General features: G+C 27.9%; 1 protein-coding gene across 1 annotated transcript; it reads left to right on the top strand.

Annotated features, from left to right (window-relative positions):
- Positions 1–3,175: 3,175 nt before the first annotated feature.
- Positions 3,176–4,007, top strand: LOC107929043 (uncharacterized). Its single transcript, XM_016860377.2, has one exon. The coding sequence runs from the start codon at positions 3,428–3,430 to the stop codon at positions 3,848–3,850; it is 423 nt and encodes a 140-aa protein (XP_016715866.1). The 5' UTR covers positions 3,176–3,427; the 3' UTR covers positions 3,851–4,007.
- Positions 4,008–17,684: the final 13,677 nt, after the last annotated feature.

Here is a 17,684-nt window from a genome sequence, read left to right as displayed (position 1 = left end):
GTCTTAAAGTCACCATTTAACTTTTGAATTATATTTGTTTTCTAATTTTGATATCAAAATTTTTTATTGTCCCACTTTAGTAACAAAATTACAAATTTCATCTCAATTTACTCAAAGAATTACAAATAAGAATATGACACGTGAAATATTTTGGCTGAATGTCGATAATTTTTAAGACAGAATAGGATGAAAATGATAGTTCAGAAACAAAAATAGAAAAAAAATATAATTCAAAGGTCAAATCTTGACCTAAAGCTAAAAAAATAAATAATAAAATGTAAATAATAATTGAACCAAGTTAACTATATAGTAATATGGTCATGCCATTGCTTCCATACCACAAATTGGGACATTTTCTTAATTAAATATCAAAGCCTTGTTTGGTAAGAACGAATTATTGTTGTATTTTTTGGATGTTATAGTCAACTTGATTGGTTGCAACTACATATAATTATGATAGCAAAATACATTTTAATGTATTTATTTCATACTGAAAATCATAAGTAGAAAATACTTCCCACTGTGACCAGGTTTTTCTTTTAGAAGATTAATAATTGCTGTATTATGAAAAAACTTAGTAGCACCTTGTTTAGGGCACAAAGACTTTGAAAACAATCCCCCCAAAAAAGTGGACTACTCATCAATATAATAATATTTTTAAAAAAATTGAAAGTTAAGTAAGTGATATACTTTTGGACTGGTCAATTGAATTTTTTTACAATAATTTAATATTAAATAAAAATTAAATTTAATAAAAATGTGCATTTGAGTTCATCTTACGCACAATAAGGTTTTTTTTTTAAAACAAATTTATTATTATTATTTTTTCATTCAACTAGATTTCATAGTTTAGGTAACCTTCGGTTAATGATGTCTATCAAATTGAATAGACCGTTAGTTTTTTTTTAATTGATTCGATTTTTTTTTAAAAAAATTTAATATGGTTGAATTTTTAATGCATAAAATTATAATGTTTTAATTTAATTTTTATATGAAAATATTTACTTTTTAAAAATTAAAATATATAATTATATTAAATTAAAATTTACAGTTTAAATTATACATTTGATTAAAATTTGCGTGTAATTTTATAATTTATCAAGTAAAATTTGATGTTGTTAGCCACATGTCCCAATCGGACATTGCCTTTTGCCAAATTAAGTCAACATGATTAGAAAACTTCAATTTTAGGTGAAAGCTGCCCAAACCAACCACGAAAATTATGAATGTCAAGCCTAATAATAGATAGGAATTTCTTTTCTTCCCCTTAATTTGTTTATAAAAAATAAATTACAAAAAGTAAAAAAAATTAATTAATGGTAAATATTGAAATTCGAATTTTCATTTTACTTCATGTTTTGATAGATCACTAAAAAAATGTTGTAATCGAATGAGATTATACTAAATCTTAATTTTATAAAAGTTGTAGGGAGTGAAATTTAAATATAATTTTATTTCAATGTTTTGAAAAATATAGATTTATCATTCGAAAAGCGAAAAATACTAATTTTTTATCCGAAAAAGTAAATTAAGAAAAAATGAAGGTTGAAATTTGAAATTATTAAAACTTTATGTTTAATTTTTTTGGGTTCATTATGTTTTGAGAATTGGAAAAAAGTAAATGTCCCATATCATCATTATCATCATCATCATCACATTTTATATTTAAATCCAAACATTAGAATCTTTGATCTTGAAGGAGAAGCTTTCATCACTCATGCAATTTGTAGTTTCAAAGAAAATGGGAAGAGAAATAATTATAATGAGAAAATGGAGGAGATGATGTCTTTGGGCACAAGTCAAACCTCTTCCGAGTTAGGGTTTGAACAATAATTTTTAATTTTTAATAGACTCGTTTAGTTTAAATTTAATTTAAATAATAAAATTTATTAAAATATATTTTAAAATATTTGATTAATATATGAATAATGAAACGAGTTGGGTTTGGATTTAAAATTTTAAGAACCTGATCAAAGTCCAACCCATTTAGGCAGAATAAATGGAGATCAAATTAGACTCGTGTTATTCAGATTTAGATATAAATGTCAAATAAATGTCTAGGTTAACATAAATTTGCTTAATTTTTTTAATTTTTATGTTCAAATATATACAAGGATTAACCTAGGGGCAGGCAAAGGTCTTGGTCCCCAAAATTTAAAAGAAAAAGTAACTTATCTCTCCATAAATAATTAAATTATAAATTAAAATATATTAAAATTACACTCTCTAAAAATAAAAAAAAATTAATTCCTTTAAAAATTAAAAAAATATATAGAATGAAAAGAAAAGGTAATGTGCAAATGTTGTAATAAAGCTGAAAAGTTTGGTTAGCATTATTGGAAGAAAAATGCATAAAAAGCAAAAATCATGGTGATGTTGTCATTTTCTCAGGTTAGGTCATAATCAACTCTAAACATATGTTATTTCCACTAATCAAACAGGATCTAACTGGTTCTTGATAGAGATTAAAATAAAATTAACTATCTTTGTAAATCCAACAAAAATTTAACTATTTTCAATTCCCCCACACTTTTTTTTCTACTATTTTGTTTGAATCATTTATGGGTATTTCAATATGTTATTAAAAGGTTAATTTATAACCTTTTTTATGAACTCCTTAGCAACAAAGATAGGATAAAAAAATTATATAAAAAAGGAAAAAAAAAAGAAAAAAAAGTGGAAGATAACCAAACAAAATCCTGGCTTGAATCCTCAATCAAAGGTTCATGAGACATTAAATAATTAACTAATTCAAACTCAAAACTTAATTACTCACTATATTAGTAGTAGATTGTATTTCTTTCTTTACTCATAAAAATGGGTAAATTAGTCATCAAGGAGTAAACTAGTTCATTTTGTTAAAAATTTCATTCATTTCTACTGTTAAAAATTGGCGAGACATGCCACGTACATCTCATGTTAACATGCAATGATTAGTTTAACATTAGAAATAGATGAATCCAACTCCTAATAGAAAAATTTTCATGATATTTTATCGAAATTAAAACTACCTGAATATGCAAGTGACCCAAACTTAAAACCGGTTCAAAATGAAATGATTTAAACTCAAATTAAACCATTATCAATCATTATTAAAAAACAAAAAGAAAAAAAAAACCACCTTGGTGGGGTTTTTAAATGCTAGAAAGGGTTATAATCCAAAGGCCCCCCCTCTCCGACAATATTGTCACAATTTCCACTTGGCCTTGTCTCTCTTAGAACATGGAGTAAATAATGGAAGCTTTCCCCTACTCTATAACTCCAACTCCCTTTCTTTCAGACCAACCATAAAAGCTATATAATCTCTCATACAAAACATCAAACACATATATATTCTTACACACACTCCTTGTACCAAAAAAGAAAAAAGAAAATCCCACTTCCTATTCTATCATTACAATCAAATCCAACTATTAAAAAAATAGCAATGGAAATTGACTCCCATCTTTCCTCAACATTCAAGCAAAGGGGTGAAATGGCTATGGAAATTGAATCAGTTAGATGTGAGTGTTGTGGATTGAAAGAAGATTGTACCCAAGATTATATCAATGAAGTTAAGTCCAAATTTGAAGGGAAATGGTTATGTGGGTTATGTTCAGAAGCTGTTAGAGATGAAGTGAGTAGAAACAAGAAACAACAATTTGGGGTTGAAGAAGCTGTTGAAGCTCATATGTCATTTTGTGGCAAATTCAAATCCAATCCAGCAGTTCGTGTAGCTGATGGTATGAGACAGATGCTGAGAAGGTCTGGGGATTTTTCAAATAATCGTAATTCACCATCTTCATCTTCATCTTCATCTTCTTCTTCTTCTAAGAAGTTCACAAGATCAGCTACCACAAAATTGTACTAATTTGTCTAAAAATCAAAGAGGAAAGGGTTTCACTTTTACTTTAGATGAATAATATTTTATAGCTATAAGTCCTTCTCTTTTGGGGGCTACTACTTTTTTTTCAACTTTGTTTTTGTGCAGGAGATGTAATTACAATGAAGGCTTCTTCTTCTTCTTCTTCTTCTTCTTCTTCTTGAACTCCTTTTTTTTTCTCTTAGCTTATGTTGATATATGGTATGCATTTTTCCCATCCTTTTTTTCTTTTTCCTGTTTATGAAAGAAAACAAAAAACCATTTAACATGAAATGATTCTAACTTTGGTACGTACTGCCTTTTTCCCTGTTTCTTTTCCATGACATGTTTTCTTTTTAATGTTTTGTTAATGATGGTAAGTTATTTAAAGGTCAGATGATTGAATTGATGAGGGAAATGAGAGAGCTATTGGTTTGTCTTCGATGATATATTATAGGGTAACAATGAAGAGGAGAGCTATTGGTTCTTGATTTGGAACATAATTTTCACACAACAGTTATTGTTTTTTATTCGATAAATCACATCAATTCACACACCACAAATAGAATAATCTCTATCTCATTAAACTAATAAGAGCTAGGTTCCACAACAGACCTAGTTAATTCTCAAAGATGTTAAAATCAATTACAAATCTATACTTTTCAATAGGGTTAATTAATTTTTGGGCTTGAATTTGACGTTGGTTACTACGTTCACATGTGAATTTGTTTTTTTTTTTTGTCTAATTTTTAAATTTGACAATTATTCTCACATTGAAACTTGAACTAGACAGTTGTTGGGTCTAAACTTCTTCTTTTTTGTCTAAACCTTGGAACTTGACAAATATTCTTACATTGTGGCTTAAATTTTTTTGAGTCCAATTTTTCTTTAAGAAAATATCAGGGACTAACTTAAACCCCAAAAAAATTTAAGTCAAGAACAAACTTGATAAAAAAAGAAGTTTAAGCCTCAACATAGGGACACTTGTCAAGTTGAAACCCTAAATAATGCATTAAGCCTTTTCAATATTACTAAATTATGGCACACCTATGATGTAGGTGAAAAAAATTATGTAACAAATATACTTATTGAAAATCATATAAAAATCAGATGATGTTTTGATTAAAATGACAAAATTAAAAGTTTAATATGTATGTACCTAAATTTAAATTCCATCATACTATTATTTAATTAAAGATGTAAAAAAATGAAAATACCCTCCATATTAATATTTACATAAAAAATGTTTTAGTAATACCTCAATTGAGTTAGCATCTAATAATCTCATTACACAACTCAATTAAAGACTTGATATAAATATAGATAATATACATCAAAAGTCAACTTTCCACTAAACTAGAGAGGACTGAACCAACACTGTTCCCATATGGTTGAATGATTTGAGCTAAATATGGATTGAATTCAGGTTTGAACATTTAATATTCAAACTCGGCTCAGTTTATTTTATACTTTTGTAACATATTTTTATTTTATTTCTATATATTATGTAATTTATATCACATAAAAATAAATATATAATACAATACTATGAAAACATTAAAAAATATGTTAATTAATTTGTCTAAACTCAAAATTTTAATAAAAAGATCTTAAATCTTAAATTAAAAATAATATAGACAGATATAAAATGAATTTGGATTAGTCATTTATAAATATGGACAGGTCTGGCAAAAATTTAGGTCAATATTTTAGGTTGAATCGGGCTCTCAACAAATATAAAATGTATTAACATCATATATAAGTTTGGCCGAAACTTAACTTAACCCTTCGGCCTTATCATGAACACTTTTTCAATTCTATAAACAAGGTTTAAACAATTCCAAGTGTCCGCTTTTTTCCGAATATGATTCAAAACATGTGCTAGTTTTAAAATATCGCTTATTAATTTATAAAACTCTATTATTGGATAATTTTTTTATATATATATAAAGAGTTTTTTAGTCATATTTAAAGCCTTAAATGTTGGTAAGATGATGTTGGATATGTGTTCAACATTAGGATTTAAAAAGCCCCTTTTATGTTCCAAGGATTAAGACAAATTTTGTATACAAGCAGGCAACAACCAGAAGCCTCGCTCCTTTGATTTGCTTTTGGTTTACCACCTCTCAAACCTTGTCAGTGTCCAAGTGAAAAGCACAAGTCTCCTGTCATTAGGCTATCAATGCAAACAGATGCTATAACACTACTAATCACAATCTGTAACATCAAAACAAAACACCCTCACATGTTTCTTTGAAAACATGTCACAGAAAAATAATCTTCAATGTCAGAAAAGTCTGGGATCATTTGCAGGCATTCTCAAAACCTGTTTGGGCACTAAGTTAATGATGTTGTATGTGATTCATCACTAAATTAGTTATAGATTGGTCAACCTTATACTTGTTTTTTGAGGTTGTATGTCTAACCTTTTAAGAGTCAACCAGTGGCACTTGGAATCAGATTCCAGGTGTGCAGTGAAAGAAGAAACAGATCATTGTTTTTTAGACCATAAATTAATAGAAAGCAACTGCAGTAGGAGATTCCTGGAAAGCAATTAAAACAGGTGGTTCAATCCATTTCCTTCATCGATGAGCATCTCTTCCTTACTCTACATCCAAATATAATATCATTAACTGCACCAGAATTAATCTCAACCCATCTAAAAGGAGCTTAACGTGTAAATTAATGTACATACATCATGGCGGGCATTGAACATGACATTAACACTTGAGAACTAGCAAGGTAAGACCTGCATTTTTCTGAATTTATAAGCTTTCAAGAACCTCCATTAGAGGTTTTTTTTAAGGCGTACAAGGCCTTGTGAACCATACTATGATATAACAACAACTAGCAAGGGTGTGGTGATAATACCTTGAGTTAGAAAGAAGATGCTAAGCTACAACTATGGAATCTGTTTTCAGTTTTGTTATATCTACATCTCCTGAGTTTATTTTATTTCGCAAACCCACGACCTTGTGGATCAAAAACCATGCAACCTCCTCTACAGACGATAGTGCAGTAGACATGGGAAATCAAGCAGTATTAGACTCTAAAGCAGTACGTGTTTTTGAGCCATCCTCAACCAGCCCCTGCATGATGTTACTCAACAACATTATTGGCATATCCCCAATGTATACCAATCACATTGATCACACTAATCAAAATATTACCTTTCTTCTTGTCATTTTCTCAAATACCTCGCTTGCACTTTCTAGGCACTCACATTTGGCATGCATAAAATCAGCATTATCAATAAGCTCCTCCAATACCATTCTTATCAACATATATTCATTGCATCTATATTCAACAATTGTTTTAGTATAATTTAGAATATTTTATCGTCAAAACTAATCGAAATTTTCTCTTCATCCTCAACAATTTTCCAGCTCTGCACTTCATCTAATAATCCATAGATTAGATGTATTAACAATGTATATATCCACACATACATCTTTAAGAATATTTAAAAATAAATACAGAATATGACATCACCAATATATAATTGTGGGCAATGCTAATAGCACTTGAAGATAATTTTAGTAACCAAACATGAAATATATATATATAGTTGATGAGTTTGAAATGCAGAATTACATGTAAAAGAATAATAGATGCTATAATAGTGTATCAAACAGGCTTATAAACTACAGAGGAGGGAACAATCCTAAGTTTTGTTGTATCAGCCAACCACACATCATCCTTGGCGATGTCATAAGGAGTAAGCTTCTAGTCTCCATATTATATACACCCACGTCTTTGGTATTCTTTAACGCATATGAATTCTCTAGAACCATCGATGGAAATAAAAAGTTCTCGTAGTCATCTATGAAGTATATGCAATTTGATTGACATCCACAAAAATCGGATGCCACCACAGATAAAGAATTGTTATCACCCACGAACAAAGCACAATCTCCTATGTTTTTCATCTCCCTCCATTCCCATCCCTCTGAATCTAACTTCAGATTCCAAACTTTGGCTCCTCCTGTCAATGCCACATTTTTATTTTTTCGACCAGCAATAGTTCCCCAGCAGGTGACTCCACAAGATATTTAATTTCAAAATTTTCTAGATCTACATTATGATTTATAGGCTGATACTTGAAAAACGATCTATCAGCCACGTTAAAATAAATAATTCCACCCTTGTAATCAATTGCACAAAAGCAATCTCGGTAGTATATAAGATCATGAAACACACCTTGGTCTAATATACGCTACGTGATGATCGACATTGAATATAGCCATGACCATATAATCGTCGGGGCTTGATGCCGGATTAGCAGAAAGTACAACCTTGCGAATATGATTAAAAACAAAACATGGAGGGTCCAATGGAGGAAGAGTAATGTAAGTATTCAGATCGCGATCAATTTGTTTCCCAAGGACCAAACACAACGGGTTGAGTAAACGAACAACTAAACCGTCATCCACGGTGACCAACCATCTGTTGGAAGAGCCGACAAATCGACGTATGGTACTTGGAATGGCAAGGGAAGAAGCTTGTTGTCTTTGATGCTATATAGGCTCCAAACGTCTTGGGCATTTAGAGGGACAATGAGCATGGGGTGCTTTTGGGACAACAAGTAGTTGATGTTCTCCGTTACAACGCGTGCCACGCCGTGCATGTTGCACCAAATCGAAAATAGTCTGACACTGAAGCCAACCTTTGTAATATCAAATCAACAAGCTCACTAGGTAACACTGCCCAATCTGTAAGTAACAAAATTAAACATTATTCAAGTTACAAAATCGCTTATTTAAAATAACTAATGGTTTTAAGAATACTGCAACTCACCTGAATTCATGCTTATCTATTTTAACGAAAACTACGATAATATATGCTTCCTGTCGTAGAAAAATGTGGTTTTGTGAGATAGCAGCTCAAGTTGATAATTATGGCTTAATACATATACATATATATAAGTTGGAAAGAGGAGAGTAATTAGACCCAGACTCTAATACCTTGTTGAGTTAGGATTCATTGAAACCCAATTCGATTAGACTTAGACTCCAAAGCGCTGTTGAATTAGGATTCATTGAAACCCAATTCAAATCTATAAAATTTTCTTTGCATGTTATGTTCACTTTTTCGGTAATATTTTTTAACAGAAACGGTTCGTCTAGGGTTGTAATATGTGTTTTCTGGTATTGTATATTATCATTTGACATTTGACGTTGGATTTTGTTTTTTTATTTTGCCCCCTTGATCTTTTCATGCCTCTGAATCCCCCCTCTGTATTTGGGTATCATTAGTTGTTTCTTACAAATGTACAATGTTGGTAAGACAACGATATTCCTGTGTCACTGTAGGTAAGTGTAGAGCTGTTGTCATGAAGTGTAGCAATAAATTTTCTATATTTTGTACGCAGTGCTTCATTTTTATTAATGTATTATTTAAACAGAAAGGTTGTGTTTCAGGTGTGTAATATATGTTAATCTGGTAGATTTATCTTATGTTATATCATTTGATTAGGAATTTGTTTTTTAGGTTTTTTCCCTTACTGATTTGATGCATCCTGAAGGCCTAGTTTCTATGATCTCCTCTTCTTCTATAGGGTTTGTTCTAGTTTGTGTTTGTCTGTCTAGTTCCTATTATATTATGAAGGGATGTCAGATATGTGAAGGCACATGTTCAGAAATGTGTTTGTTGTTCCTACAGCTGTTTGAGCATTTACAGAAGTATCTGGGGGTCAAACATGAGCTAGAAGCAGGATTTTCATGGTCTCTTCTTCAAAGAACAAATGTAGATTCTGATACAATTTCCAGGGGACTTCCACAGGGGGTGGAATGCAATTCTAAACTAGCTGTTGCACTGAATGTGATGGATGAATGCTTTTTGCCCATTGTTAACAGGGGGAGTGGGATCAACTTAATCAATAATGTTGTTTATAACTGTGGCCTTTGTATTTTTTGTCTTGCACATCAATTTTCTAACCATTTGCAAATGCCACTTTTTATCTTTAAAGGTCCACTTCAACCGACTGAACTATAGCGGCTTCCACACTGCTATTCTGGAGAGAGGTGATGAAATAATTTCTGCAGCATCAATCAGGTACACGATTTTTTGGCATACTATGCTACTCTTTTCTCTCCTTGCAGCTATTTATCTTTGGTTGGGTGGATAAACACGAGGACCAGAATCACCTAACATGACATAAGACCCTGACTCTTGGAGTACATATTATAGGTTTAGTTCTAGTTAGAATTGTGTGATTCAAATTCTTGTGAAAATATAATATAAGTGGCAAGATAGGAAGATTTACAAGTGGCATCCTTATAAAAGTTTACTTCTTCTATTTAAAGTTTCTTCTATTTAAAGTTGATTAGAATAAAATGTTTTAACTAACCTATAAATAGACATAGCCGTTTCTCCTCTTGTATTATTCAAATTTGACATAGTGAATTATCTTCCCTACTGTCCATGATTGTTTTCCCGAAAAAATTTCCACATAAAATTATGTGTGTTCTTCTTCTTCTCTTTTCGATTAGTAACCATTATTGACAGTCTATTTTTTACCCATGTTGGTTATATCCTTCATATAAATGCTTACCAATTTGATGTCCTATTGGCTTGTTTAAGTTCTATGGAACTATGCTGGCAGAGATGCCATTCATTGGCACTCGCAATATATATAGGTGCCAGGAAATGTGTCGTTGTCTTTTCTCTACTATTGAGTATGTAAGTTGTGAGGAGTACTCCATATAACTTATTATATTTTTGTATTATATATTTCTTGTTACCCTATGCTTTTCATCTCCCTCCATTCCCATCCCTCCGAATCTAACTTCGCATTCCAAACTTCGATTGATTGTGTTATTATATCCCACATTTCCATGCCAATGCCACCTTTTTATTATTTCAACCAGCAATAGTTTCCTGCAGGTGACTCCACATTTTGATTTATAGGTTAATATTTGAAAAATAATCCATCCACCACATTAAAATAAATAACTTCAACTTTGTGATTAACTGCACAAAAGCGATCTTAGTAGTATATAAGATTATGAAGTACACCCCAATTATGGTGAACGTAAGTCCATTCTTTGTCTCTGTTTGGTCTAATATACGTTGTGTGATGATCGACACCGAATATAGCCATGACCATGTAATCGTCGGGCCTTGATGTCAAATTAGCATAAAGCATAACCTTGTGAATGTGATTAAAAACACTGCATGAAGGGTCCAACAGAGGAAGAGTAATGTAAGTATTTGGATCGTAACCGATTTTTTTCCAATGACTAAACAAAATGGATTGAGTAAATTAACAACTAAATCTTATATTAAAAATTAAATTGAGTACAATATATTTTGTTTTTGTAATTTAAAAAAATTATTATTTTTATTAATGAATAAATTTAGTCAAAAAATTATATTTTTTAGCTATCGAGATTATATTATATTACATTACATTATATTTAATTATATTTTATATATAAATGCACAATTAAAAGTAGATTCAAAGAGAACAAACATCCACATTTAGATGATAGCATGCTTTTTGAGAACACAACAAAAAGAAAAGTAATAATGATATGAAAATACTAATAAAATTTAAAACTTATTAACACCGAGTAACACGGTATTTATAAGGGTAAACTACGTCAATTATTCCTAAATTTGTTTGAAATTATATTTCTGTCACTTAATTTTCAAAAGCTACATAATAGTCACTAGTATTATAAAATTGCTACATTTTTGTCACTTGAATGTTAACTCCCGTTAGTAACATTGCACTTTAAGTCAAAGAGTTAATAGTTAATATGGTCCCTGAGTTATGGTTAAAAATTTGTTTTGATTTTTTAAAAAAAAACAACAATAATTGTAAAATAAAAATAAAATAATGTAACAATAAATAGAAAAATCATATAAAAATTAATTGTAGCTAGGAAAAACCAAGGTTTTGCAGTTAATTTTTTCACATTCAATCTCATAAAGAATCACCGTTTTTGAACTTTCACAAAAAAATATTAAATACCCATTCACTTTAATCCTACTCGTTTTTTCACTTGCTTTGTGTATTATAAATTTAAAAAAATTAAAAATCCAAAAATGAAAGTTACTCAAAAACTCAATCACTCTAATAATGGGAGTTACAGAAAAGAAATAATAGGTTTAGAAAAAAGAAATAGAGTACTTTGCATTATAAATTAAAAGAAAAAATCTAGAATTTCAAAAATTTAAACTTACCAAAGAACCTAAACAATATAGTAGAACCTTTTGCTCTTTTCTCTTGCCCTTTTCTCTTGCCCTCTTCTTTCTTATTTTTTTTCTCTTTTTATTTTATTTTTCATAATTAACAGGAAAATCCTGCAAATAGGTTGTTGATGGTAGAAGTTTTTTATGATTCTTGAGAATGAAAGCAGTGTTGCAGGCCTAGATTTTATTTCTTGAAAACTCGAGAAGCAACAATCGGTCTAATAGTGGAATCTGAATCTTGCATTGAAATGTATTTTACTAATACTTTTTGGCTTTAAGAAAAAAAATAAAACAAAATAAAATTTGCCAAGGAATTCCTAGATAACACAACATGAAGTTGATATGATTAAAGGTATTCATCAACGGTGGAAAACAAGTGAAATTTAGTTTGAAATTTTAAAGTACTTTTATATAATAATTTGCTTAAAAGTTTTAAGGAATTCATGGATAACACATATTCGTTCCTAGCTTGAATAAATTTGTGCTCTCTCAAAGTCTTCTCTCTCTCTCTCTCTCTCTCTCTCTTAGGTACTCTTAATAATCAATCCTTTAACCTAACTAGTCAAAACTTAAGCTTTGCTTACATAATAGGTATAATCTAATCAAATTTCTATAAAGTAAGGCTAAAAATCAGCAAAAAATAATACTTCTATAAGAGTCTTTGTGCAATCCGTAATCTTCAATTATAGTAAGTGACTTTACTTGTTCTGCAAGTAACCAGGTTTAATTCGCAAAAAATCAATCTTCATGTCTTCAATTCAATTGATCTTTGTGTTTTGGGCTCTAATTTATCCAAATAACTTCAAAACAAATAGCTCAATACTTTTATTCTGAAGAAAAGAAAAAAAAAGACAAGTTTGGTAATGAAACAATGCTTGAATTTGTAGTCACTGTTTTAGCCACAAAATATTTCTTGCCATCAATTATATCAATAATTTTTAGTTTTAATTTTAAGAAACTTTTAGCTTTATACATATTTTAAGTTTTTTTTTTATATTTTTAAATTATGATTGTTTTTATTTTATAGATTTTCTAATAATTTTTAGCTTAAGTTTTTTTTTTAATTTTTTTTACAGTTATTGTTATGAAAATTTTAGAAAGATCAAAATGATTTTTTAATTATAGCTCAGGGACCAAATTAGCTATTAAACCTTTGACTTAAGGTGCAACGTTAGTTTTTTTAACATAAATTAACAATTGAGTGACAAAAATATAACAATTTGATAACGTTAGTAACTATTATATAATTTTTAAAAGTTGAGTGATAGAAATGTAATTTTAAATAAAATTTAGAAACAATTAGTGTAATTTACCCTATTTATAAAAAATATTATATAACTAATAATTTTTAAAATTTAAATTCTTTATAGATCTCCATTGGTTGGGTAATTCATCCAGAAAAAAGAAATTTGGTAATAGAATTACCAACATACAAGATTATGGGATAGAAGTGGTACCCAATTTTAAATTTTCTAATTAAAATTTTCAAACATTTTAGATAATTTTACTAAATTTTCAAAAATTGTAATTTTTCTATCTGTTTAATTAAAATAAGGAGATCATATAAACATAAAATAGTTTAAAACTTGTCATAAATAAAGCTGTTTTTTAATAGATTAGTAAGAAGATGAAAAATCAAATATTTATAAATTTGAAATTTAATTCTTGTATTTTTATTTTTTAGAATTTAATCTTTTTTTTTAGATTTTAAAATTTAAATTTAATTTTTAACGTTAATAATTTGTATGTACTTTCTCTACCTTTTATTCATATAAAAAATTAACATGAAAATCTCTTTAAATAACTTTTTTTTATTATTTTGAGACATTCTAATGAATATTCAACCTAATTGTTTGAATTACATTTAATTGAAAAGGATTATACAGTACAAGTTTGAACTTTGAACCAAAACCGCGTAATATGGCTAGAAATGATTGCATGAATGTTGGGGTGCTTCCAAAGTCGGTTAAAGTTTTGAAAGCAGCTTCCAATCATGCTGTAAATGTGATTAATTTCTTAATTATACCCATATTTTCACAACATCAACTGTTTTTATTTTTTTTATTTTTTTGAGGGTTTTTTATTTAAATATTATAAAAAAATATTGATTGAGACTTAACACGATTAAAATCGGTATTGTTATTAATGTAAAAAAAATTTAGTTCGAATAAATATTGAAGATGTAATGACTAGATTGATCAAAAATTATCCAATCGATGGGTTCAAGTAAAGTTCATTGAGTTGCAAATATTGATGTAGCATCCTCCAGTCGATGTGATTGATGAAGAGCTCAAGTAGTATGTTAGAGCATGCATCTTCTCAATTGGTGGTGTCAGAATATTAAATTTCTAACCTTACAAACAATGTTAACATACAATGTAGTCCAATTAGCACGAACTTACTATAATAGCAACCAAAAACAATAACACAACTTCCTTTTAATATACTTATAATATATTTAACAATCGGTAAACAATAACATAATATTGGTTAAAAAAAATTATAAATTTACCATCAACAATTGGTAAACACGACAATAACATAATATTTGTTAAACTATCTTATGAATGATAATTTTCATAATACTAATTTATGAACTATGGGAAAATAAGGTACATTATAAAATTTAAATTTTGAAAGTGATTGGAAAGTTTAGGCAGCTTAAAATACATGGAAATCGAGTTCAATGTGTAACAAAAAAGCTTGATCTTGACACTCATAAGTGTTGAGGTCCTACAATATCAAGTCAAATCCGTCTATAACAACAAAATATAAAATTTTTAGAAGAATGTATTCAAATGGACCTTGACACCCATAGATGTCGAGATTATTGTAATATCATTTTATCATAGAAAACAATTGAACAACATATTTTTATGTAACTATTCTAATCCACGAAGGAACTTAACACCCATAAATATTCAACTACTCTCTCGTATATATATTTACATTATGCAAAAAAAAAAATCCGTCTTTTCCCCTTCTATCTCCATCTTAAAATAAATAAAAATAGTTTTTATTAATAAATTATTTTAGTTTTATGAGCACTAAAAATCATCAGGGAGAAAATATTTGTTTGCTATGAATTCGAAAACTTAATCCCATTAACTCAAATTTAAATCTAGTTAATTTTAATTTAACCATAAAAATTTAATAATTTATATTTATCTATCCAAAATTTGGAAAAACAAATCCAAACTTAAAATAACATAAAATTAAAATTGCCCAAATTCAAAATGACCTTGAATTATTTTTTACGTTGACTTCAAACTAAATTGATTCAAACCAAAACCACCTAAACAAGTAAGTTTAAAAGACCAAAACTCAACACTCAAATCCGAATGACAAAACTAGAAATCGCCCAACTCGAAAAACTTAATTGGCAAATTTGACGGCACTAAACTTAAAACAACCTAAATGATCAAAATCCAAAATGGTTCAAACTTAAAATGATCCAAAAAAATTTAAAACCTAAATTGACTAGTTCCAAACTAAGGTTGTATTTGATAAACTGAAAAATTAAGTGCTGAATAAATAAGTACCAAAGAAATTAAGTGTTGAATTTAAGTTATAAAATTTGTTTGGTAAATTATTTAAAATTAATTATTGGATATAATTAGATTGTTTGATAAAGGATACTATAAACTTAAATGAAATAAAATAAAATAAAATAACAATTGAATTTATTTTCTATTAAATGGTAAATAGGTCCTAACTTAACTTTAAACTAGACTTGTTTAAGGACTGAGATACATACTTAAAATCAAAAGCCCACCCAAAATTTAGAATAGTTTAGATAAAAATGTTAGTCCCAAAATTGACTTGAACAAACACGTTTAAAATATGGATCAGACTCGAACTCTAATATTCCAAGCTTAAGCCCAACCTGGCACGTTTCAAGTTTATTTTTTGTTATTTTATATATAATATAATTTATATGATATGAAAATTAAATATGCTATATTATAAGGGTAGTAATTAAAAGATATATAATTACTAATTATATAAAATAAAATTATTATATGTTAAAAATAAAAAATAGCATGGAAGATTCGAAATAGGCTTTGGTTAGCAAATTACAATTATTGGTGGACTTGAACAAAATTTAAAGTTCATATTTTAGAGTTGAATATATTAAAAAAATATACATATCACCTTGAACATTTGTATATTACCGGTTTATAATATTACATGAGTTACATTTAATTTTATAATTTATTAAATGATATAATTTTAATTTTATGTAATTAAAGTAAAGAACTAAAAAGCATAATTACCAATTAGTTTGATAATTAAAATATTATAATAAAAAATAAATCATTATTAAAATATTTGTCCAATACAAAATATTGGCATATTCTGTGCTAATAATGCCCATGCGCTTCAAATTCTTTTCCTTAATATTCAATAAATGACGAAAATAAATTATAATTAATATATAATTAATATAGTTATAATATGTAGGTTAGCATCTGATACATCGATAGTGTCTTCTTTTATTTCACAAACAACTTTAAAAATTGTCACGTGTCTTTTTTCTAATATTTTATTATATTTCTATAAAACACTTATCAACCTCTAGCTCTCTAACTTTCTTTGTAAAATCTAAAAACTTCACTAATAGTGTACCAATAAATTACATGAATTATATAAATGTATTATTTATAAAATTTTATATATGAAATATAAAGTTACTGTATAAATAATTAAATTTTGGTATTTAAAATTAAAGTAACATATATTTTCCTTTCATTTTTGCAGTCATCGGAAAAAAACATTTTAAAGATAACAGAATTTAATAAAAAAATTTAACAAAACAATTTTAATCAAAATTCTTATTTGTAAGTATCAAAAATCTTATTGTCAAATAAATTTACTTAACCAAATATTTTTAATAAATGTGATAAATCTTATAAACAATAAAATCAATAATATAATAAGGGCTATTATTTTGTACATTGGTAGTGTACTTTTTTTTATTCCACAAATAGTTTTAAAAAATATTTATAGGACATTTGTCAATCCTCTTACTCTATATGTTGAGTTTAAAATTTTCGACAATGTACAAAATATTTTTCCATATAATTTTCTTATATTATTTTACATATATGATAAGAAAACAAACGTAAATACGCAAACCTACAAACTGAGAATGCCAAAAATATGTTAAACAAATATAGATAAAAGGGTTTGTTTTATTATTTTATTTATTTATTTCTGATTTATAATGAAGCCATATCTCATCCTTCTTCTAGGAAGGAACATGGCAACTTCGTCCCCCGTCCTTGTATGCAAACCTCATGTCAAGTACAGAATGTTTGATTTTCAAACTTATCTTCAATATTATTATGGGAAATAAAAAGGTGATTTTATTTTTCAATATATGAATTAAATTTAACATCAACTCAATTTAAAAAAATTATTAATAAAAAATTGAATATTAAAACAATAATATTTTTTTATTTTTTTTACATGAATGTTGAGATGAAACAATTAAAAATGTAATATGTAAGGTTTAGACTCGTACGAGTACCAATAAAACTTCTCACTCCTTAACTAAGGTCATGCAAATCACACTTCTGGGAATTCTATTTTACTGTATGATATTTCTACGAATAATGGTCGAATTAGGAAGGACAATAAA

Source organism: Gossypium hirsutum, chromosome D09, assembly GCF_007990345.1.
Source record: "Gossypium hirsutum isolate 1008001.06 chromosome D09, Gossypium_hirsutum_v2.1, whole genome shotgun sequence".
Lineage (NCBI taxonomy): Eukaryota > Viridiplantae > Streptophyta > Magnoliopsida > Malvales > Malvaceae > Gossypium > Gossypium hirsutum.
The sequence above is the reverse complement of the archived record's forward strand: the minus strand, read 5'-3'. Positions and strand labels throughout refer to the sequence as shown.